Source organism: Genypterus blacodes, unplaced genomic scaffold, assembly GCF_046128005.1.
Source record: "Genypterus blacodes isolate CSIRO-AG114 ecotype Tasmania unplaced genomic scaffold, CSIRO-AGI_Gbla_v1 ptg000005l_1, whole genome shotgun sequence".
Classification (NCBI taxonomy): Eukaryota; Metazoa; Chordata; class Actinopteri; order Ophidiiformes; family Ophidiidae; genus Genypterus; species Genypterus blacodes.
Window position 1 is genome coordinate 1,846,233 of NW_027466819.1, and position 23,688 is coordinate 1,869,920.

At 48.0% G+C, this 23,688-nt stretch overlaps 1 protein-coding gene across 5 annotated transcripts; it reads right to left on the bottom strand.

Annotated features, from left to right (window-relative positions):
* Nucleotides 1-595: 595 nt before the first annotated feature.
* On the bottom strand, nucleotides 596-23,664 carry ankrd12 (ankyrin repeat domain 12). 5 transcript variants are annotated; one of them, XM_076148315.1, is made up of 13 exons: nucleotides 23,520-23,664; nucleotides 12,251-12,364; nucleotides 10,665-10,815; nucleotides 9,602-9,673; nucleotides 9,067-9,207; nucleotides 8,283-8,486; nucleotides 8,049-8,191; nucleotides 7,598-7,745; nucleotides 2,800-7,472; nucleotides 2,596-2,694; nucleotides 2,354-2,497; nucleotides 2,138-2,233; nucleotides 596-1,989 (listed from the first exon to the last, which is right to left on the bottom strand). In XM_076148315.1, the coding sequence occupies exons 2-13, from the start codon at nucleotides 12,308-12,310 to the stop codon at nucleotides 1,804-1,806; spliced, it is 6,117 nt and encodes a 2,038-aa protein (XP_076004430.1). In that variant the 5' UTR covers nucleotides 12,311-12,364; nucleotides 23,520-23,664; the 3' UTR covers nucleotides 596-1,803. The 5 variants fall into 5 exon arrangements, with proteins under 5 accessions (XP_076004430.1, XP_076004429.1, XP_076004434.1 ...); XM_076148314.1 differs by having other exon boundaries at nucleotides 2,345-2,497; XM_076148319.1 differs by lacking the exon at nucleotides 9,602-9,673.
* Between the last annotated feature and the right edge of the window lie 24 nt (nucleotides 23,665-23,688).

Sequence of the window (23,688 nt, forward strand, 5' to 3'; positions counted from 1 at the left end):
AGATTCTTCAAAGGGAAAGGTCAAAAGAAAAGTGCTGATCAGTGGAGAATAGCTTGAAACTACCAAAATAGTTTTAAATATACTAATTCACAGGAGTAGAAATGGCTCATGTTACTTTGACTCCCTCACTTCCCTAAATGTCCTGATCTTCATCGCCTCAGGTCCTCTTCTGTTTTCCCCTCTACATAATGAGGGTTTCCCCCTGTCTTTATGTAAATAAGTGTGTTGCTGTTTGGACCCTGGAGCCCTTTGAGACGCTGAGCTATAAATAAACTGGACTTGGCTGGTTTGCCCCGTTTTCCATCTGTAACATCTATGACAAACTGAATACTGTGCTTTTATTCTCCAGCTTCTAGTGCCCTTTAAACAAACTGTAACAGCTCAGTCCGTCTGCTTCAGCTCTCCAAGACAAACTAACACACACACACACACTGAGGCTGCAGAGATCCATTACTCTGCTGCACCTTCCTCTTTCCAAACACATCAACTTGACCGGCTGTGCTGCGTTGCTTAGTGACATCTGCTGGAAGAAATTAAGGCTGCGTTTAAAACCCAAACTGACTGTGGACATTTGGGATGAATCACTAACACATACTTTCAATTTCACAACAAATAAAATTTATTCAATTATATATTACAAATATATACAAGTCATGTAACAAGTAAATATTAAAATAGACATTTTTAGAACTATCGTTCAAAAGGCATTATGTTGAAAAAATAGGTTTTGTTGTGATCTCACATTGAAACTGTAAAAGTGTTTTTTTTTCCTCGGAAGCCACAACAGACTTTAATGTGCACGAGACACAATAATGGACAACACATGATGAGTGAGGCCGCAAAACGGGACGTAACACAACGGGCACAAAAGAAAAAAGCTGGAACACTTCAGTAAACCTCACGATTAAGTCCACAGTACAGCTTTTTAAGGAAAAAAGTACAAACAACGCAATGCATGCACAGCATTTAATTGCCTAAGTCAGAAAACACCAGCTGTGGCGCAAACTCCAGATGAGGGAGGAAGAAACAGTCAAAACAAAGAGGAAAACTAAACAATAAGAGCCAACACATGCTTAAGGTTTAAGCCAAGAACAACAAGAACATCAAGGACAAAGAGGACACTCGATATAAAAACCAACTTTGGTCCATTAAAACAGACAAAGAACGAGTTTACAATCAAAATATCTATTTTTTGTTTTTACAGGTTTAGAACAATAATTACATGATTATTTACAAATGCACAATTTTATGTATAAAATAAGTTAAAAAATTATGAGCACAGTCTGTACATATTGTATGAACACTCACTTTGAAAAACAATTGAAATCTGTCAGTTGTGTGCCCCTGCTTAGTGAGGAGCAGGAGGGGGAGGAGGAGCAGGAGGAGCAGGAGCAGGCGGAGGAGCAGGTGGGGTCGTCCACACTCGTCTTCTCGCTCGCTCGCTCGCTGCGCTGCACAGCCCGGCCGCTGCTCTCTGGCCCCTGGGCTTTTATTTATTGGCCTGGATCCTCCCACTTCCCCCCCTGCAGGCTCGGGCTCCGTACGAGCGACATGATATTACGTCATCAATCTGTCCCCGGCGAGAATGTTCCCATGGTCGCGGCGGGGCGGGTCTGTTTAGACTGTAAGCGCTGGAGTCAAACGGTTCCGTCTAAGTGCTCTCTTGCGTTCCTCCGCGTTCTAAGTGCTTCACATTTTTTTCCTTTCCTTGAATGTGCTGGCTGCCTCTCTCTCTCTTTCTCTCTCTCTCTCTCTCTCGTGTCCGTACGCGAGCGCTGTGGCAGAGCACGTCTGTCCTACGGCTCATATAGGGGTGAGGTCAAAGTCGTCGTTGACCTCCACGAGTGGGATGTAGAACTCTGGGATCTCAAAGATACTAGTGGACTTGTAGGTGGCCGGGTCCAACTCCTGCAGTTTGAGCTGCCACTCCAGGCGCTGCACGGCGTTCAGGGCTGCGGCCTCGTGCTGCTGCCTCATCAGAAGACACGTCTGAGGGGAGAGAAGGGAAACACACATCAAGCCAAACACACTGTATAGTTAGACTGACCGGAGAACAGGAGACTGACTGTTGGAAGCTGCGTCACAGACAAAAGTAACAGAGGTGAACCAAAAAGTAAACGGTGGAAAACTGTCTCACCTTCAGTTTATCAAACTTGTCGTCAACATCCTGTAACCAGGACATGAACTGTCTGGCATTGAATCGGTCTCTCACAGACGTCTTGCCGTCATCATTCTGTGAAACAAAAGCACCAAACCCAAACCATCATCACCTATGTAGTGACAAACAAACCAAACTTACAGCTCAAACCAAACAGTGGAGAGTAAAGGTATGAGGTGTTCTTACTCCACTGACCTGGACATCCTGCGGCATGTTGTACACTTCAGCATCCAGTAAAACTGTACAGGCACTGAAAGGCAGAGTCTGGTTGGCAAGGGTTCTGGCTGCCCGGTAATGGACTCTTAAGACTTCCTGTTCATTAGAAACGATCAGCTTTTCCTAAGGGGAGGCAGAAAAAAAAACGAGTTCAATCAATACGCTGCAGAGATAGAATACAGTCAGAGCGGAGGGATCAGATCAGTGTGAGGCGAACGTACCCTCTCTATGCTGTGCTGCAGCCTCAGCTTCATCCGGACGACCTCCTGCTGTTTGAACATCTCCTTCAGCTGCTCCGGTAGAGATGGAGGAGGAGTTATCTGTTAAACAAACACACGGGTCAATACTCTGATCCATCTATCTGATGTTTCTACAGTAACGATCAGCGTCACGTCGGTGTGGCAGAGCAAAGACCAGAGACTCACCGTTGGGATGCAGAGCTTGCTGAGCGGGTTCCCGTCCAGCAGGTAGGATCCGTTGAAGGTCACGTATTCGTCGTAGTACTGCGGCGGCTGGGGCGTGACGCTGCACAGCACTTTGCGCTTCTCCTCGATCTTCCTGCGGATGTGCAGGAACTCGTAGTAAGGGTTGGCCCGCTCCGTCTGGTACGGCTGGATCTCCTCCAGCTTCACCGAGTCTACGATGGCGGCGAGAGACTGCTGGCCTCTCTCCTTGTCCTGTTGGGTGGAGCAGGCGACCTGAGAGGTGGACATCTTGGGCATCTTCCTCTTGCGTGGATGAGGCACGTGCATGTCCATGTCTTCGTCCGCAGAGCGAACCTTGCATTTGGCCCCCATGTAATATGAGTCCCGGTCTCCTGACTGCGGAGACGAGCCGCCTGAAGTGCTGCTGCTGCAAGGCTCAGAATGAAAGGCGGGCTGAGTGCTGCCGGGGCTGAGCTCCTCTCCGGCTGAGGACGCCTCTGACCTCTCCTCTAAGGGGGTCACCTCCATGGGCTCGGGGTAGTCCTCCTCTCTGGATTCGGGAGCCCCTTCTGTGACATAAGTGCCTTCTGCTGAGGAGCTCTCTGCTGTGACGGAGGCGTCGGCAGCACCGTGCTCCTCTGTGCTCGGTGAGACGTCGGCCATTTCTTCATATCTGTGTTCGGGACTCGTGCAAGATGTGGACGACCCCGAGAGTGCTGCTTCTTTCGTCTCCATCTCAGGATCGTACCACGGACCTGCGTCGTCGCTGGGAGGTTTTGAATACTTCCAGTCTTGGTTTAGATCCACGTCCTCTTGGAAAAATTTGGATTCAGCGCTTGCTTTGCTCGTGCTGGGCATGTGTTCCTCTGCAGCGGAGGGGGGAATGTTCATACTGGTGGAGGGCACAGGACTTTCATCAAACTCCATTCTTGAACCTTCAGAAGCATTCTCCAGGCTCTCTGGTCCTTGACCTTGTTCGGCCTTGTCTGAGGCACTCTCCAGAGTACAGGGCTCTTTCTGGTCACAGTCCTGTGCTGTAGCAGAAGATGGCGTCTCCACACTGGACTGTGAGACTGCTTCACTCTGCTGGCTGCAGCTCGGCTGCATGGGTTTTGTAGACGTTAACGTTGGTGGTTCAGCAGACTGAGGAGCTGTAGGCAACAGCAGAGGCTCAGAGGGAAGATCCATGTTACCACACTCTGCCTCTGAAGGTTTACTCTCAAGGCACTGGGCTTCTCTGACAGTGGGAGAATTAGAGGAAGATGGAGTTCTCTGCTCACTGGAGGCTGTTTGAGGAGCGGCGCTCTGGGAGAGGCTGGACTGTGGAAGGGTTGAGCTCTTCACGGGAAGTTCTCTGTTTAGGATTTGCGGCGTCAAAGTGCCAGGGGCAATCTCTTCTTTCTCTGCTACAGGTTCAACCTCTGACTTTGCATTTAGTTGCTGTGTGAGATTCTGAGTGTTGGGACTCTCCTCTGTCTCTGCTGACGTCTCTCTCAGGCCCGTTTCTCTCAGGCTGGACTCCCTCAGGCTCGTCTCTCTCAGGCTCGACTCCCTCAGACTCGTCTCTCTCAGGCTCGTCTCTCTCAGGCTCGTCTCTCTCAGGCTCGTCTCTCTCAGGCTCGTCTCTCTCAGGCTCGTCTCTCTCAGGCTCGTCTCCTCTCCTATTTTAGTGAGCACACTGGGTTTTGGCATCTTCTCAGCAGCTTTACCTTCAGTGGAGGAGTTGGCGTCCTCATCCAGAATGGCCCTGAGGTAAGGAGATTCATGTCGGCTGGGCGGCAGCGTCCGGTTACTCTGCAGCACATCTGGAAGACTATTGCAATCTTTATCGTGAACAGATGGCGATCTGGTGGCCTGGATGACTAAGGAAGACTGGAGGAATGCAGGCTGAGAGTCTGAGGCTTCCAGGTTGATGTCTGAGTCGTACTCAGTGAGCCTGGGTGTGAGTGTGGTGGCCTGACACGAGTCCTCTGAGCTGGCCACGGACACCAGGGACACGGACCGGGACATGAGGCCGCACCGGTCGCCCTCGGGCCTGGGTGACCTGCTCAGGCAGTTCTCCACCACCGTCATGACCTTTGAACTGATGGAGGGCAGGTTCTTCCCATCGAGGGACATAGTTCTGGAGCTGGTGCTGTCCTTCAGGGGTTTGTCTCTGCCGTGGACGTCAGAGGCTTCAGAGCTTTTGGAGCGCAGCAGCTCCTTGCTCAGACACGCTTCGGTCTTCATCTTGTCTTTGCTCTTGGACTTCCCCGGCTCGGCTAACGGACGCTGCTTCAGCCTCTCTCGCTCCTTCTGCTTGATTTTCTCCAAGTGCTTCCGATGCCACTGCTCGATCTCCTGGTCCTTCAGGCTGAGCATGCGCTCGAAGCTCGTCTGCATCAGGTCGTCGTTCACGAGGCGTTTCTCTTTGGGTCTGGCGTCCCGAGTCGCCGGCGATGCCTTTGACTTGACCTTGTCGGGGTCCACGTCGCTGGGTTTGGCCTTGCTGATCTTGGCCTGCTGGGATCGGTCCTTGTGTCTGTCCTTGTCCTTGTGTCTCTCCGAGTCTCTGTCCCGGTCTCTGCGGTCCCGGTCCTTCTCGGGCGTCTTCACAACTTCCTCCTTTGATTTGGCGGAGAGGGACTTGGCTCCTTCAGACGTGTAGCTCTTCTTCTCTTCCAGGAGCAACTTCAGATTGGAGCTGGAGGACAGCGTGCCGTCTTTCCCTTTATCTCTCTTCTTCCTGTCGCAGTCCTTTTCCTTTGATCGATCAGACTTGCTGTGCTCCGTCATCTTCTCCTGAGGCTTTCCTTTCTTATCACCGTTAGCACGATCCTTCTCTCTGTGCTCCCCGGCGTTGTAGTCTCTCTCCTGCCTGTCCCTGTCTGCCCGCTTGTCTAACCTGTCCTTGTTCTTCCTGACGTCTTCGTGTTTCTTGGACGTGGACAGGGACTTCACCTTGTCGCTCTCTTTGTGGTTCCTCTCTCCAGGTGAATGGGAGGAAACGGCCCCGGCTCTCTCCTTCTCCTTCCAACGCTCCACTGAGTTCTGTGCTTCAGCTTTGTCAGAGTGCTCCGTCTTCACCTTCTTTTCCTTATCGGGGTGCCGCTTCTCCACTTTGTCCGACTCCTTTTCCTTTCCCGGGAGCCTCTTGTTGTCGGCTTTCTCCCTGGCACCTCTCTCGTACGGCTCCAGCTGTTCTTGATCAGCTGCGATGGCGCTCACAGGTTTCTCCTCCGCCTCCTCTTTCATGGCGTTGCTCTGCAGTGACTCCTCAGGAATCCGCCCTGAGCCGTGGCATTCTAGCCTCTCGTCACGCTCACTCGGCTTTATATCCTTTCCCTTCTCCTCTTTAACGGCGGCGGCGGCCTCCTTCCGCTCTTTCTTCAGCGCCTTGTCCTTCTCCCGCTCCTCTCGCTGCCTCTTCTCTTTGCTGCTGGAGTGTTTCTCCTTTGTGCTCCTCTCATCCTTGACAGGGGAGCCGTCTGAGCTCTTCTGAACTGTGCTATTGTCCTCGCTCTCTTTCTTCACCGACAGAGGTTCGTCGGTCTCGTCACTTTTGAAAAAGTTCTCTTTCCAGAACTCCCTGTCAAACTCCAAATTCCTGTGGCCGTCTTTCCTGGGCTCCTTCTGCCTGTGGCGACTGCGCTCCGCCTCATATTCCCTCCTGTGTTTGTCTTTCTCCTTGTGTTTGAGTTTATGCTTCTTCACTACTTTCCCATCCGTGTCAGTCTTCCGTACGGCCCCCTCAGCGCCGTCCAAGCTGTTTCCTACGTTGCCTTCTTTGTAGGGGCTGGAGCCGCCGTCGTCTCCGTCTACGCACGCATCTTTCTGCTGATGTTTGCTCTTCTCCTTGTGCTTGCAGCCCTTGGTGCTGGAGGCCTCGGTGCAGTAGTCTCCGTCGGTGTAGTGGTTGTATTTGACCCCGTCGACCGGACACGAGCCGTCGCTGATGGAAACGCACATCTTGGTGTTTTCTTGCTTCAGCGGCGTCGTCGTCTGCTTGTCTGCCAGGCTGTGGTTCAGCTTGGGGGATTTGATGGATGACAGGTGGAAGAGGTGGACGGACGAGTCGTCTTTAGGACTGAAGGACATCTTGAAGGAGTCTTCATCGCGACTCTTATCTGTGGTTTCGGACACGGTTGCTACGGAGAAGACCAGGGCTTTGCTGTTCTCCTTCCCGTCCTCTTGGTTTTCCTTGTTTTTATTCTGGCTTTTGTTTTTCCTCTTAACTTTGCCTTTGTCCTTCTGCTCTGCGTTTTCCTTTTTAGAGCGAGAGTCCAGCTTGTGGCTCTCTGAGCTCTGGGAGCAGGTGGGGGAATTCCTTTTCTCCACCAGGCTCTCCGTCTCGTCGCTGGAAGTGTCTGAACTGCAGTGGACGCGAGAGCTCTTCTGCTTCTTGGACCTGGAGGAGGAATCCCCCTTGCCGCTCTGCTTTGCCGCGACGTGATTCCTATCTTTGTCCTCCTTCTCCCGCTGTCGCAGTTCCCTCCGAAGAATGTGTCTGTCATTTAGAGCTTTACTGAGATCCTCCTCCTCCTCTTCATCCTTGAACTCGTACTCATCCAGCCCTGGCACAGAGGACGAGGCTTTGCCCGAGGCCAACTTTCCCTCCGAGTCCTTTTCAGTATCGGAGTCCTCCATGATGTCATCCACGCTGGACGGGTTCACAGATGGTGGGTCTTCAGAATCTGTGAAGGTGCAAGGAAACTCATTTACAAACCATACAGAGAAAGAAGAGCACTCTACTTCCATCTATGTGCAGCCATGATGTAGACATAAACAAACATTCATCATCAGTCACCTCTCCACGTACCTGAAGAGCTGTCGTCCTGGTCCGACAGTGGTATCTCTCCCTTCAGCAGCTGCTCCAGCTCCTGGGAGTCGGCCACGTCCACTGGACGCTCCCCGCGCTTGTTAGCCTGGAAGGCACTACCGCCGTGTCGTAGGAGCAGTTTCACAATCTGTATAAAACACAAGATCACAATCTATTATTTGTTGTTCAGTAACCAAGTGACCCTCAAACAAGACCCAGGAAGCTTCACAAGCTGCAGCCTAACGTCATAGAGACATCTCGTGCCAGGAAAATGACATAGTCAAGCATGGCTGCACTATAATGACACAGATTTAGAAGCTTTCACATGGGGACATTTCTCTGTGTTTAAGGACAAAAAGAACTCCTCGTCACTGTTAAACTGAGCTTTTAAGCACGTAGGGTTTCTTTAGGTCCCACTACAGGATACCGTGGTGGGAGTTTAAATGCTTACATCTTTATGCCCACTACTGGAAGCATCGTGGAGCGGCGTGTCATCGTCCAGACCCTGAGTGTTCACTTCTGCACCTGCTGAGATCAAGACCTTGGCCACATCATAGTAACCAAGGTTACAGGCTTCATGTAGAGGAGTCCAACCTAAAGAAAAGAAAAGAAAGTTCACATAGAACTTATTTTTAATCAAGTACTGCAACTTTGGAATGATCCTACACAGATCTGAGCCTCGTACCTGCAAAGTCTTTCACGTTGACGTCTGCTCCTAAGCTTATGAGCTCTTTGACCTGCTTGGCGTCTCCCCGGATGGCGGCCATGTGCAGGGGCGTCTCCCCTCGCTCGTTCCTCTTGTTGACCTTGTCCTTCTGCCTGGACGAGGTGCTGCTGGGGACCTTCTTCTGCACGGGGGTCGTCTGAGAGGGGTGGCTGGGAGTAGAGTCTGGGAGGAGAAGCAAGTGGGAAGTTCAAACTCCATTTCTCCATTAACCCAAGCGGCGACTTGCCCTGACGAGCGAGGCACTAAACCAGGCAACAGGTTAGGCAGTTGAGAGACGGGCGCAGTGAGACAGGTTTTACAGGTTCCTGGTAAACCTGCCAGGGTTTACGATGGAACAACATTGACACGGGATTTCTCAGGCAAATACAGAACAGGAGACATCACGGTTGGGCGACTTTGCTGGGAATGTAATTAGCCTCGTTAGTAATTACCTTTCATGTCTAGCATCATAATAATAAGCAGCTACAGTGTACGGGCCGGTCTCTAAGGTTACAGCATGGATGCATTAACTTAAAGTTGTGTTACGCTGTATTTATTTCGGAGAACAAAGCTTCAGTCACCAAACCAGATCAGTTTCCCTTCCAGTAAGCAGCTACATTAAATATTAGGCTTTGTTGGGCTCTCAAACAACCTTGGGCTCCTGCGCTGGTTAAGACTCTGCTCAGCATGACTCATGGCTTAGGGAAAGGATAGCAGCAGCCATCTTGAGGAAGTGGTAAGGTGAGAGGGCAGGAGCACAAACCTGGACTGTTGGCTGTCATCTGCATGAGGAGAGCCATCTGTTTGCGCTCTGACAGAGGATACCCAAATAAAAGGTTGGGAGCCTGAGACTTCTTGCCACCGGCCTCTTTTTTCACCTTTTTCTTATCCGGCACATCTTTATCTGCGACAAACACAAGGAACACAAGGTTTAGAAGGGACAACAACAAAGCACAATGCAAGTTCTTACAGTCAAATCATTGTCTCAGTGATGTTTTGTCCTCCTCCTCTTGTATCTGTTGAGCACGGAGAAACAGATGACAAGCGTGAGGTTTGAAGGAGAGGAGAAATAAAGAGCGCAGCGGCCGAGTGCTATCAGCACTTCTCCGGGCCCCCGTCTCTCTCTCTGTTACTAAACAAAAACATGCGTGAACTGTAACGGGGCATATGCAGGGCGAAAAAAACACACACGCGTGCATGTGTGTATGTGCGTGTACAGCAGCATAGCAGCGCAAGGAGGGGTGACGTGACTTGTTAAGAGAACAACGGGGGCTGGAGGATGGAGCCGCAGCGATTACCTGCGTATATCCTGCAGGGAGGCACTAATCTCTCTCCCCAGGGCTCAGTCGACTGGCCTGGGTCTGAGTCATCTACAGTGCAAAGCAGAGAGGATGGGGAGGGAGGAAGGGAGGGAGGGAGGGAGGGGGAGCAAGGAGGGGTGGGTGGGTGAGGGGGGAAAGCACTGCATTAACGCTCACTCTCTCACCCGCCTCATCTCACATGTACTGGTATACACAGGAGCAGAGGCAGATTTGCAATCCACGCACAGATGAGTCATGGCGACACAGGAGACATGAAAGGAGAGAGGAGGTGATCAGCAGCGGCAGTACGTCACCTCCTTCCTACATCTGCTCAACACTCAATTTGGGAAGCTCTGGGAAAAAGTCTGCTGGAAGGCAAACGCTGGTGTGGATTTATAACTTCTGCAGCAGAGAACGTACTCAGTCAAATGAAAATTGAGGGTTTGAGCCGGTTAGACTCTCGCAGGAGGACCACACAATGAAAATCATTATGTTGAGATCTACAGAGCAGATGAAGGAGAATCTGCAGGACCAAACGCAGTCACTTTAAATCCATTACTATACTTCAGTTACTGTAATTATGGCTTCACCAAGCACCAGCCTATTTTCAGACCCCGAGTTTGGTCTAAACACACACACTTAAGCTTTACCTAAATGATACCACAACATATTTATTTACACAAGAAGATGTTAGATTAAGGCTCAAGCTCAGTGTCTCCAACATGAAGTTCAGTCGCCCCGTGCTGCGTCACAGAAAGCCAGTTGAGACAAACCCCATTATGCTCCTGCTGCTCCAGAGTGAGACAGAAGAGAGGCCGGTACAACGCTGAACAGAGCCGACAGCATTGCACAGTTTCTAACATCTGCATGGACAACAATGGAACAACAAGTCAGGGACAAGAGGGCGAACAACGGCCCACTGTGCTCCACAACGTAGTTACATTTGTACTGAGGTCAACTACAACAACTGGCCACCAGGAGGCGATGTGAGGACATGGCACGGAGCCAGCAGCATGGCTGGAGGAGGAGGAGGAGGAGGGGCAGCGGCGGCGGGGCTTACCAGTGTCCGAGTCTCGCTCCTCCGTCCGGGGCGGACTGGCGGTGAAGGAGAGCTTGCGTTTCATGGAAGACTTGGCTTTCCCTTCCTTCCCCAGCAATTCACTCCGATCCAACTTCGGAGTTTTGGTGAATGGGGATAACTTGTCTTTGCTCTGCGGAGGGTCAGAGGAAATCAAACAAAATCAGACGCAGCACTTCCTGTGTATTTACAGTATTGGTGGAAAGAACACGACCACAGTGATGAACAGACTTCCACACTCTGTAACTTAGCATGAGCAGCGTGACTGGAACAGGGCTGAGGTTCAGGACCGGAGTTTCGTTTCAGCTGAGACACGCTGGCTTAAACATGACACCAGCAGAACCCAGGGCAGGTGATTATGTTGCAGACTGTGTTGTGTCTCTGGGACAGATTGTTTGGGTCTTTCAGGCAGCAGGCTTTCCTGAATGACTCGCACAAATATAGAGACTAGAAAACAGCAAGAGATGGACGTCTGGTAAACTACAAAATACTTCAAACAGATTTAAATGATCCCCGCTTATAACTGCTTGTTTGCTTCTGATGTTCCGTTTTGGTTTTCCACTGAATGGAGTTTAACATGAAGCTGCGGCCGCACGGTGGGACGGAGCTGAATGGGCTGAACAGGACGTACAGCTCCGGGGGAAAAATTACACCAATCTGGGCCTGGAGCTGGCCGTGCTGTAAGCGACACCACCTGCAGGCCTTAGACAGCGCCGCCGTCGTCGTATCTGCAGTCTCATAATGGCTCCTGATTTCAGTCAGGTCCCAGATTGCAGTCTGATCTGCAGATTAGGCTCGTTCGCTGGAAGTTCCTGGGCGAGCGGCGGCTGTGGTGCAGTTAAACACGTTTCTGGCAGGTGGGGAAATATCTGCAGTGTGGCGCTCCCCTCCATCCTCAGTGAAGCGGAGCCTCGCAGAGATTAAGTGTCAGGCGGCGTTTAAGAGCGGGAGAGACGGCAGGGAGACAGGATGTGAAGCATTTCCACCTTTAAAATGATATAATTGCAGCAGAATTATTATTAACTGTGCTGTTTGGTTAAACATCAGGGAGGAACGACTCAAACCCCTCAGTACTTCCTCTTTAGACAGTGATTCACTTGAGTACTTTCCCATCCAAACGTCACAATATACATCAAAGCTTACCGACAAGTCAAATCTGATCGAATTACAACATTCAGCTGATATGGCGTCCGTGTACGCATCTGGTTGTCAACACCGGCAAACAGGCGCTGAGAGCGACCGGCGGCGCTGCTCTGGAGGTTAGATGCGGCCCGCCGCAGCACTCAGGCCGACTCGTGTATCTGAATCTACAGCGTTAGTGCTGCTCTAAGTGTGTAATGAGTGTTTCTGTGCTTGCAGCTCTTAAGTTTCCTTTCGCAGGCGTTTGCACAGACGGTGAACAGGTGAACGTGTGTGCAAAGTGAGGAGAGAAGAAACAACTTGCACACATTTACCCACGCTACCATAACTGACTCATCAGCCGAGTCTTTTACTGTTCTCCCTCTTTATTACACCTTACAGTCATGCATACACACACACAAACACACATTACAGCGTTGTCCACTGACCTTCTTCCCTGCCTGCTTATCCACCATGGCTCCATCTCTGTCGCTCCCAGGTTTGGCCATGGTGCGGCACCTGACTAGCTGTGACAGCTACAGCACATTGAGTTCATCATGCACCTGTGGAGAGAGGGGGGGAGAGAGAGAGAGAGAGAGAAAATGGCATCAATGAGAAGAAGGATTCTGCCACGTCACCGTCTCAGTGCTGACTGGCTGAGAGCCTCTCTTGACCAAATCCAAACAGGCAATGTCGGCACCAAACCAGGGGACATGTTTAAACACAGATTTAATGGCACCGCTTCACAAAAAGCTGTTTACAAGAAGGAGTTTCAACACAAATCTGCCTCACGGAGCAAAGGGACAAACCAAATTCTTAGAGGGAAACAGCGACCAGAGCAGAAATGCCACAGAATGCAGACTGAGTGAATCAATGACGGGGGATTTTTAAATCTAAATTTCCCATTCCGTCAAAGCAGCGTGAATCACACTGTTAGGTCTGAAGGTGCTCTCTGCATCTGAGGCGAAAGCGTCCCCTGCCGCTTGTTGCGTAAAAGCCGACTCAACAGTGCGGCCGCGTCCTCCTCTGATGTGGTTTGTGTGACGTGATTAAGGTAGTAACATATGTAGAATAGTAAAGGGGAGGGGGGTGTGTGTGGGGGTGTTATAGAATGTATAAGACTTCTCTTTCCTTCATGAGGTTCCACCTTTTCAGTCACAAGTCTCTGCCCACACACTTCCATTGAACTTTCACTATTTTAAACACACACACTGATGCATAAACAGTATTCCACTGAATGTGACAGAGCCCACATGTTGGCCTGAAAATAGATTAGTTTAGATTAAAGAAGCAAGAGCCTGATAAGCTGTTGGGCCGGTCCAGATGTTTGGGACCTCAGTTAGCTTTGAATGACATCGATAGGTTTTAGAGTAGAGAGTAAAGAAGTCAATGATTAAGGAAGCAATGAATGAACACGATTGCCATTCTTAGCTCCGCACCACCTCTCATTCATGAGTATAACACTGGTGCACAGGTCAAACCACCTCGCTGTGGCGTTCCTCAACCACTTTTCTTCACACATTTTCCCAAGGATTCCGTGGATTCCTTCCAATCAGCAGCTTGTTTCCTCTAAAGCTTTTGTTTCTCCTCTGGGCCAGTACATGGGGCCAAACCTGACGGGACGGGACAAGAGGTGTGTGTGTGTGTGTGTGTGTGTGTGTGTGTGTGTGTGTGTGTGTGTGTGTGTGTGTGTGTGTGTGTGTGTGTGTGTGTGTGTGTGTGTGTGTGTGTGTGTGTGTGTGTGTGTCCTATGGTTTCACTCTGAATGTTTAACACAATATTTCCATATGTATAAAACATAAATGTAACAGCCATGACAGTAGAATAGACTCCAGGCCTCTAAATATAGCTCAAGATAGCAGCTGACAGATTTCACGTCCTGACAGGTCGTCCACGTCACTTTCACCTGGAACAATTGAGCCACGGCTTTATGTGAATACCACAAGTTTAAGCATTTAAGAACCCAGCAGGAAATTGCAGTGGTTGGCTTTATTTTGGGAAAACAATTTGATATTATGAATAATGAGAAGCAAAAACAAAGTGAGTCTAGAGGGGATGAGAGCCTGAGAGCCTGCTGAGCGTTAAGAGTATCAGTCTGTGTTCACCTCTTTGATAGAAGCCATTATGCTCCCATGTTGAAATCAAAAATCGACTCCAGCTTCGGCTTACAGTCCAATCAGGCTTTGTTTTATTTAGACGGAATTTGGAGAAGATTTTGAGTGGAGCAGTTGGTTTATAGCCGCTTCCTCATCGTGGGTGCTTTCCCTCGCTAGCAGTGACTCATGTATACTCAGAGAAAGACAGAATCCCATGGCCTCCTAATGGGGACGGCTTTACACCAGCGTTTACCAGCACAGACGAGGCCCAGTGTGCACCTACTGTGCTCACGGGAATCATTTTTCAATACACGGCCGTGCTGCTAAAGCGAAGGCCAGCGAGAGGTCCAGCATTAGTCAGCAGATAGCCGGCGTGCAGCATTGTTATTCATACAGCTGAGCGGCCCAAAGCGAACACACTGGGGTAAAGAGGCTAGCGTATCGGGTATTAAAGCGGAATAGCCAGCGACGGGAGCAGAAAACAAACGCTGACAGGACTCCAATCTGGTCCGGAGACAAGGCGAGGAGGGTGTGACTATAATTACAGAGGTATTTGGGCACTCGCCAGTTTGGCATTGGCATTCACTGCAGTTCAGGGCTGCATAAGCCCCTTCCAGCACGGCCATTAACCTTGGGCTGTTTCAAGTGTAGATCAAACCCTCCCTTGATGACTACTACAGACCAGAGACTAAAGCCCAGATTAGTTTGGCATTGGGTCTTTTGCTGCGAAAACACTTGAGATCGTGACAGCACGGAGCAAACCCACTCAACTCCAAGGAACAGGCCATCACAAATCAGAATCGGAATGAAGTGAGGTCAACTCAGTTTGCAGATTAACATCTCCAGCACAACAAAACATCAGCTTGTGACTAACAAGTATAAAATCAACACTCTAGCCAGGGCTTGAATGAAAGCGTGCACTTATTAGATTTGAATCTGCGCTGCACTGACCAATCTAACATGGTACGATCCTCACTCCACTCTGCAGACGTCCCCTGGCTTTATTTATAACTCTGTGTTCCTGTGCTGCAACTCTGCTGGTTCCTGACTGACAACAATAACAAGCATTTCCCTGTAGTGCGAATGCATGTCGGCCCTGGCAGGACGACGGGCATTACAGTGCGTGTCCTTGTGCGAGTGCCGGGTGGGTGTGGCGTAAGAAGACGTGTGTGGCGATGTGTCTCGGGGAGGCAGCGGCTGCGTGGTGGCGTATCTGGGATAGATGAAGAGCACACACACACAGTACAGTAACCTGATCCACTGACTGCAGGATGGGACAGGGAGAGCAGAGGGCTAAGAATAGCAAGGAGGCTGACACACGGCGTGCAGCAGAGTACGCTGCCACCATCACCACCGTGACGACTCCACTACAGCGTCACAAAGTGCACTGCTTTATGTTCACACACTCACTACGGGGAAACTGTATGTGACTTTCCCCCTGGTCTTCCCTTTGGCGGCATCTTAAACATTCATTGTCGTCTCTATAATGTAATACAACGGCAGCAAGAATTACCAGAAGCAGATTATTATCAGGAATATCTACAATCTACAGTTAAGTGCAATCGGCTTTTCCCCACAATGGGAGGGAGCAAATCCTGCGACGCGCTCAAGGAGACACACTACGCTGGCTGCGACGGTAAACAGAAGGTCACATGGCTGTGGTGTCATATGCCGTCAGACTAAATGATGGGGGGAGGTCTCTTTCAGCCGCGCTTCCACTCCCGGCCTTCGTCTCCTCCTCCTTCGCCGACCCCCTAATGAGAAGCAGCACAAAGCCTGGCGCAAAGGCCTGATTACCGAGACTGGAGGAGACGGGCAGAGGAGGCAACAATGCCCGGAGGAGATCGAGCCGTCACACACACACACACACACACACACACACACACACACACACACACACACACACACACACACACACACACACACACACACACACACACACACACACACACACACACACACACACACACACACACACACACACACACACACACACACACACACACACACACACACACACACACACACACACACACACACACACACGTCTGCTTCACAGACACATTCATCTGCCTGCAACAACACATATACAATACTAGACACGCATGTATAGATTAGATGATAACAGAAGATGAATGAAGTCCAAATTCATTTAGCTGACAGACGGAGACTAAAGACTTCCTTACTTTATTCCATTTTAGGCTGTAAATTAAAAAGACTATTTAATCTATTCTAATATTGTGATGTCATTTGTAACTGTTTTTGACATTGATAAATGAAAAAACTAAAGTGGGATACAGTCACAGCCCTTTGTAACTATAAAGAACACAAGCGCATCAAAGCACAAGCCTACAAAACAAAGAATATAAAATGTGTGTGCTGAATGTGTTTTCTTAGGTGAGATTCAGTTTTCAACTGTTTCTCGGCTCGATGCATCACTTCAAAGCTCCCATGACACCGGAATAAGGCTAGCACAGGTCTAAAACCAGGTTTGTGCTCGTGAAACACAAATAGGGTTAACTTGACTGGCAGGAGAATAAGCCTGGAGTCCAGGAAACACTGATACACGCCCATTAAACTGGTCTGAGAGAAGGCCAGCGAGAGCCTTGAGAAGCGTACTGCTGCTGAATGTAGGTTAATGTTCAGAAACCCAAGCAGCGGACGAGAACAATGAACCTTTTGCTGCCGCTTATGGGTTAAGAGGGGAGGGCGGAGCAGAGGGTTAGAGCAAAGGTCAGGGCCTAGGCGTGGGTCGAGTTCTACACGCAGTGCTCAGATTTCCACAACAGCACGAGCTCACATGACTAGACCAGAGACTCGGTGTGGCAGGGAAACTTCAGCGGAAGTGTAAAGTGAAACCCTTTTCAAAACGAATACATTTCTAGAGCTTGGCAATGTAAGAAATGACAAACATGCTGCTCTGTCTATTGAACTTCTGTAGAGAAATACCAATGTCAACAAAGAATACCCCGACAACACACACACACACACACACACACACACACACACACACACACACACACACACAGGGTGGTCATGTTAGGGTATCATTTAAATGTACCTCCCTCAAGTAATCACCTATTTAGAGCTCAACAGAAATCAAGATGAGAGCTGTCCTGAAGCCCATAGAGACGTGAATGGGGGTGGTGCCGCCCTCCCAGTAGGCGTTGAGATTAAGTTTGAGGGGCGCTGGAGGCCTGGCAGTAGAAAGCACGGGTTTGTGTACCAGTGGTGGGCACCGACCTGGAGCAGAGCGTGTTGACTGGCTGCAGAATAATACGGCGCAGACGGCCGGCCAACCTTTGCTTCACAGAGGAGCCGCCAGCATTGTTTCAAGTGTCGAGCGGTGTGCGACATTGCAGCCTGGGCCGCAATCGTCTGTGCTCTCACTGCCACGTCCGCACCAGGAATGACGTACATGTGCTCAGACTCCAGGCAACATCCCTCTGTCAATCCATTAAGACGTTTGCAGCAAATCACCACACACACACACACACACACACAGGTCTTCAACTACTGAGCCCACACACGGCTAGAGAGTTGTAAATCCTCATTAGGTTGAGAACCACTGACGTAGTGGAACAGCGGCCGCCTGTGTTACGTTATTATAAAGCAAGTAAGAGCAAATACCAGGGCCTTACATGATAGCACGCACAACATATCCCACCTACTGGTTTTTCACTAAGACATTAAAGATAGGACTGTCTACACCTGTCACATCCTATTAGGCCTGATGAGATGTCGATCCAATCAAGGGCGTGATGCCCATATTGTGGCAGAACTACAGCTTAGCAGTGCCTGTTTCCAAGAGGTTGATTCAGTATCGTACTACTCAGTTAACACTCTTTGATCAGTCATCAGCTACGAAAAGTACAACCACCATTTTCAGACATGCTAATAGTTCAGAGGTCAATACATTTCAGCACTAGTTCTCCCAGAAGCCTACATATATACACATTAATAATTTGTAATGCTATAGTATTCCATTTAAAATGTGAGGCCATGTAAACAGCATCTCTGCGTTACCATCAACAAGAGAGGAGCGTCTGCGTTAGAGGGAACGTTGTCCATTAGCGATGGCTGTGTCCGGTCTGTACCTTCCTGCTGCCCGCACTTAGAAACCATACAACTTGGATTTCATTCATTATGATATATTTTAGAGGGCTTACATTTATAAACGACACGACATTCCAGGAAAGCTGTGCATTAAATGTATGAACACAATGTAAACTTTATCTAATCAAAACAACTATACCACAGAAGCCTCCTACATGAACAAGATTTGACATTTGACCTTTAATGACTCGTACTGGTTCATTCTGGTATAATGTAATATCTAAATAGATACAATGTCACACATCTATAATAAATAACCATTAATCAAATGAATAAGAGCCAATAGATGCTGCGTGTATAATAGGTTTACATGTACAAACAAATCTCAGAGCTCTAATGAATCTCTTCAACTTCAGTTCTGTACAAACACGTGGTTAACAGCCAAAGTAAACAGGACATAACTGCTACTTTGGCATTAGTAAAATTAACGCAGCTAAGAAAACAATGCAAACCAAGGCCCCATGGTCAAACTATACAGTATTTAGCCCTCTAAACTATCAATGCACATTCATATCTCCCTAGTCACTCATTCATAAAACTTTTCAAGGGCCGATTAATAATTAAAAACCTAGTATGTTACAAAACAGCAGTCACACTGTCCACAGGCACAAGAATCCCACTTTTAAAAGGCACTTTGTTATAAAGACAACATTGGTTTGACCAGCAGCCGTTACACACAGAGACACTGCACTCAACGTACCAAACAAAAACAACGCTCTCTGCACACACTCGGCTGCTGGCGAGGCTAGCACATGTTGTGTAATCAGGAGGCTCCACCCTCCGGAGGCGCAACCACGCACGTACGTACAGACACACACACACACACACACTTGCTGCTGGGCCTCCCAAAGACACAGATACTAGGCTGATGGAGCCAACTGCAGATAAGCCTGGGCCCGGCTACAGCCACTTCATATCATGACCAGCACCACAGAGTTCATAATCTAGTTTAAACTGCAACACACCAAATTTGACCAACTGTATGAACCTCTGGGGAAAGTGACACAGGGCAGATTTAACAAGTTCTGTGTGGATTTCTCAGGAAGCATCTACTATATGCTGCCTTGATTTCTAGGCTGATCTACACGGCCAAACCAAAACACCTCAAAGTTAAACACACCGGCCTCAAAGATCATTGAAAGAAATTAGACTGATCTGCAGGAAACACCGGTCCTCCCTTACTTACCCTAACCCTGATGAAAGAGAAGGGTAAAATAACAACCGAGAATGTTTTGGGGGGTTTCCCCTGAAGACACAGACCACGATACCACTCAAAACAAAAAAAAGAGGAACTGAAGTGGTAGTATTGTTGAGTAAATGCATCTAATTCTGTGACTTCAGCAGGGCTATAATTAAGACGGGGCTGGTGTTGTTAATGAGATGCTGAGTATAACAACAAAGTTATGAATGAACCAACAAAAAACGACAAAGATCAGAATCCCAAGTCATAATATCAGTCCAAACGTATCAGGGCCGGTTACGCTAAGCCTCTCATGGGGAAGGTTTGGAGAACAAAGGCCCCATCTTTGAGAGCAACACTGTGTATCACTCTTGTGATTCACATCAAAGGCCCGACATTCACTGAGTCCACGCTCACACCGGATATCGTTTATTTGAGTCCACGACTATATAGTTTGATTTGTGTTTATGAAAAGTGGACCATCACGTCGTTTGCCATATCAGAGAACGCTTTGCATTTGTTTCCTGTCACCCTTTCTGAGCGTAACACCCACCCCCACCTTGAGCTTTGTTGAATTGCGTAGGTATACTTAATATGCTGGAATAAAATGGTGCAGAGATGGATGAACATGTATTACCCTGTGTCGCTATGCAACATATAAATGTTAAATGATCAAACCTGCATCACGGTGGATACAAAAACCACATATAGGAAGGCTAGCTATGTTATTTCTTCCTTTCCTTCTAGTCTCCTAGGAAATATCAATCCCATCACTGTAATACACATCTACTACAGCAGTGTTCTCTTTGTAAGCCTTATATAATTGTTCTTGCTTTACAGTACCTTTGTCAAAAGCCTGTTCTCTAACTACTAAGAGGCTTACGGTTAGTCTGGCTGGATAGGCTACAGTAACCATGGTATGGTCTGTGTGTGACTTGTTTACCTAGAAAACACATCTTAGGAGGCTCTAGATCACTTAGAAAATGTGTGACTGTAAATAGCTTGTAAAGTAGTGTTATAACGATCCATGTGCTCATATCAAAACAGCTTGTTTTACATTTAAAGTAGCTGTATTTCTTTACATGTTTCTGCATCATGTTTCCACACCATCGATCATCCTCTCTCAGCTCGTACAAGCATTTGGTTGAACTTCATTAGTTAATGGATGCACACTTGATTCTGCAAAATTGTGATCACGGCATGCTGGGCTCTCCATCATCTGGGATTCAATATCTGGAAAATGTTTTCCTCTGTGTGCAGACAGGCTGCAGTGAAGCAACACCCGTAGGCTCTGCATATGTAGACTGCCAAGATAATATAATAATAATAACTGAGCAACATATATACTATAGTTCTACAGCATGAACAATAACACAGGACTTTCTAGGCATCAGTTAACAAAGTTAACTGGAAGCCTTTTAACAATAAAAACAGAGGAGCGAAAGGTGGACAGCTTTAATTGATTTAGTCCTTAAGAAAGGTTAAAGCCACCTGGGCACGACTCCTCTCCAGGCCTTGGGTGTGTCTTCTAGACTGGCCTGGTTTATTTCTTAGCGTAGTCATGCTGAGTATAACTAGTTCGAAGAAAGAAAAGAAAAAAGAAAATCCCTTCAAGTCCAGTGTCAAAACAATCCACAGTGCCAGATTCTCTCGTTTATTGTAAACATTCCACGACGACACGAGTCCTAAATTGAAGGAAGGAACAGTTGCCACGCATACTGTGTCTCAAAAGGGTTTTTCTCCATAACCTTTGGCTGGATGATGGCTCACCATGCCAGGCTGGCTGCCTGCACCCTTCTCCATTCCACTCAAAGGCCAAACATCTGACTTCATCCAGCCTAGGGGCCAAATTTTTGGTTCCGTTTTGTAGTAGGGATGTGTGTTGGTGGCCACTCTCAACCGGGCAGTGCTTGAGAGTGCAGTGACAAGAGACAGAGGAGGACCAGAGAGTTACAAGCAGACAGACCCCAATAATCTATTTCTAATTTTGTTCCAACTTTTAACCTTTGAATTACACTGGATGATGTACCAGCATTCATTGCTGTTTAGACTTCCGTGTGTTACAAGGAGGTTGGTCATGGCCAAACCCTCTTAACAATACATGACCCCAGTACATTTCAGAGCTGGAGGATCGGGTGAGCATGTCTCTACAGGCCACCTGTGCTACATCGTCGCGCCTGAAAGTGGATGCACCAAGTCTAGAGGGTAAGCCGTTAATACGCAGTCATGACAGTAAAGCGAAACTTTATTTTCTCTCTAAATGACTGAAATGTGGGTGATGTGTTTAACAGCTAAATGTCCAACCTTAACCTATTCCTTGGAGGAGGACCGTCCGTGCCTGGCATGCCACAGAGTACCAGGAGTGCAAAGGGATTTACAAACACATTACACCACAGCAGGTTATTTAATCAATTAGTTCTTCCAATCAGGTTTAGTAGTGATAATAAGCACCAAGATGCAGTTACAGTTTGAATGTAGACTGCAATGAAAACCTGTCAAACCTCAAATCATTCTTGGCACGCCGTGTGACAATCCTACATTAGAACATTTTAAAGTGCCCTATAGAAAACCTCCTAAGAGAAAATGTAATGACTAATTAGACAAGTTGAAGCTACAAAGTGGAATTCAATAATGTCAACATTATGTTATTACTTTCATCCACACGATAAGTATGGGAAGTATTTAACACTAGGTAACAGACACATATTGGTAACTGTGGCAAGCATTACTCTGCCCATAGTGGCTGAGGTTACCAGCAGTATTATTAAAATTTTACAAACGTTTACAAATGTTGTTATGTCAACACCAAAACATTTTCTTGATTAATAAATACTTATTTAGTGATAAAGAGACGTTATCTTTTTTTACTTTTGAATTACATTGTTGTTCTCAATTATTACACAAGATTTTTTTTTTTGAGCTAATATTATACCTTGTGATAAAATAATACAATTTAACAATGCTATGCTGAGATTCGAAAAACGTTTTGTGAGCATAGAAACCATGAGATTAGATCGGTAACTCCAGCTCTCTGTCTCCTGATCCTCGTCATTGACGTTCATGCTTAGGCCTTCTGTTCTCCTCTCTTTGATTATATTGTTCGTTAAAGGTTTGGGTTCGGTCCAAATGAACACACAACACTGTGCTAGATCCCACCAGCAACGGATAATACGTCGACTAACACGAACATCACGAACAGCTGCTCGAAGAACAACGTGTAGCAAACGGTTTATAAACCAAGAACGGGTTAACACTTCCTTGGTGATTAGCTATATTAATGTTTTAAGAGATAAGTATGCTAAATAGTATTGCACTTTGTCTTACAAAGTCCTGGATTCTAGCCTGACGTTTCGCAGCTTCGGAGCGGTCGTTGCACGCACTGCCATCTAAAGACAGGCAGCTTTTGTATAAGGCAACACACCCCCAAGATGTCACACACACACACACACACTGTGGCTGGGAGGCGCAAGCTCCTGGTTAATCAAGCTACGCTAGTTCCTTGTACGCACTGGCAAAGAGAAACTATATATCACCAAACATTTCATACTTATCGTTTAAACACATTAATTTTGATGTACATAAATGGTGGCCTTCGGTAAGTCCCTGCAGACACCGCCAGCCGGTACACGGTCATTGTCGCTGGTTCGTGCTGTTTTCTAATAGGGAGCCACAATACATTGAGCGCTAAAATTTCTTATCAACTTAGCTATTGGTAGTAAACATAAGGCGCTGAATTAACATAACGCCCCAAAACAACGTTACACGTAGCTATATTAGGTAATTCGCTGTGTGCTTAGTGTGGCCTTATGATGCAAATACAAATGCAGGATTAAGATTTAAAAGACAATACTCAACACGAGATCAGAGCGCAGAGCGCAGCCGGAGACAAAAGCCCACTGCAGCCCCTTTACTGCCCTTACAGCGTCCCCCCTCCCCAGCGGCTAATCTAGCTAGCTAACGAGCCCGTCTCCAGCCCTACACAGGCGCGCTGGCTGACTGGGGGCTAACCCAGCTCACGGTGCTTCGCCCCGACATTTTCCCAACCGCTTTAAAATACTCCGCGTTCTAAGGAAACGAGTCGCAAAAGTCAGAAATGTATTAAATCTAGTTGGTGGAAAGAAAGTACACAAATGTGCGTAACGCACGTGGCAGTGAACTATACCAAGCCCACGCAAACACATAACATTCCATTTTCGCACGCAGTTTACGTCAAGTTAGCTTCACGTTAGCCTGCTCGCAGTAGAACTTAGCAGATGGCTAACATTAACTAGGATTTTCCTCCTTACAGTCTAAGCCATTCAAACAGAAACCTTGCTTTGCGCTTACCTTCACACTGGGCTGTACGTTCCCGCCGACTCACTCGGGTTCGACCATATATGAATATTGCGCAATGTAAACAATTATTTCCTAAATAGTGGACGTTAAGTGTAGCCTACGGCTGTGTGACGTTCATCGCTGGTTTTGAAAACATCCCAGTCGTTCGTCGCCCGTCCTC

Bases quoted from the DNA above. Each gene is read 5' to 3' on its own strand.
- ankrd12 (XM_076148314.1), bottom strand. From the start codon at position 12,310: ATGGCCAAACCTGGGAGCGACAGAGATGGAGCCATGGTGGATAAGCAG. The intron at 8,192-8,282 runs GTACGAGGCTCA...TCTTTTCTTTAG, and splicing joins CAACGTGAAAGACTTTGCAG to GTTGGACTCCTCTACATGAA. The intron at 2,695-2,799 runs GTGAGTCTCTGG...TTTGTTTAACAG, and splicing joins GCAAGCTCTGCATCCCAACG to ATAACTCCTCCTCCATCTCT.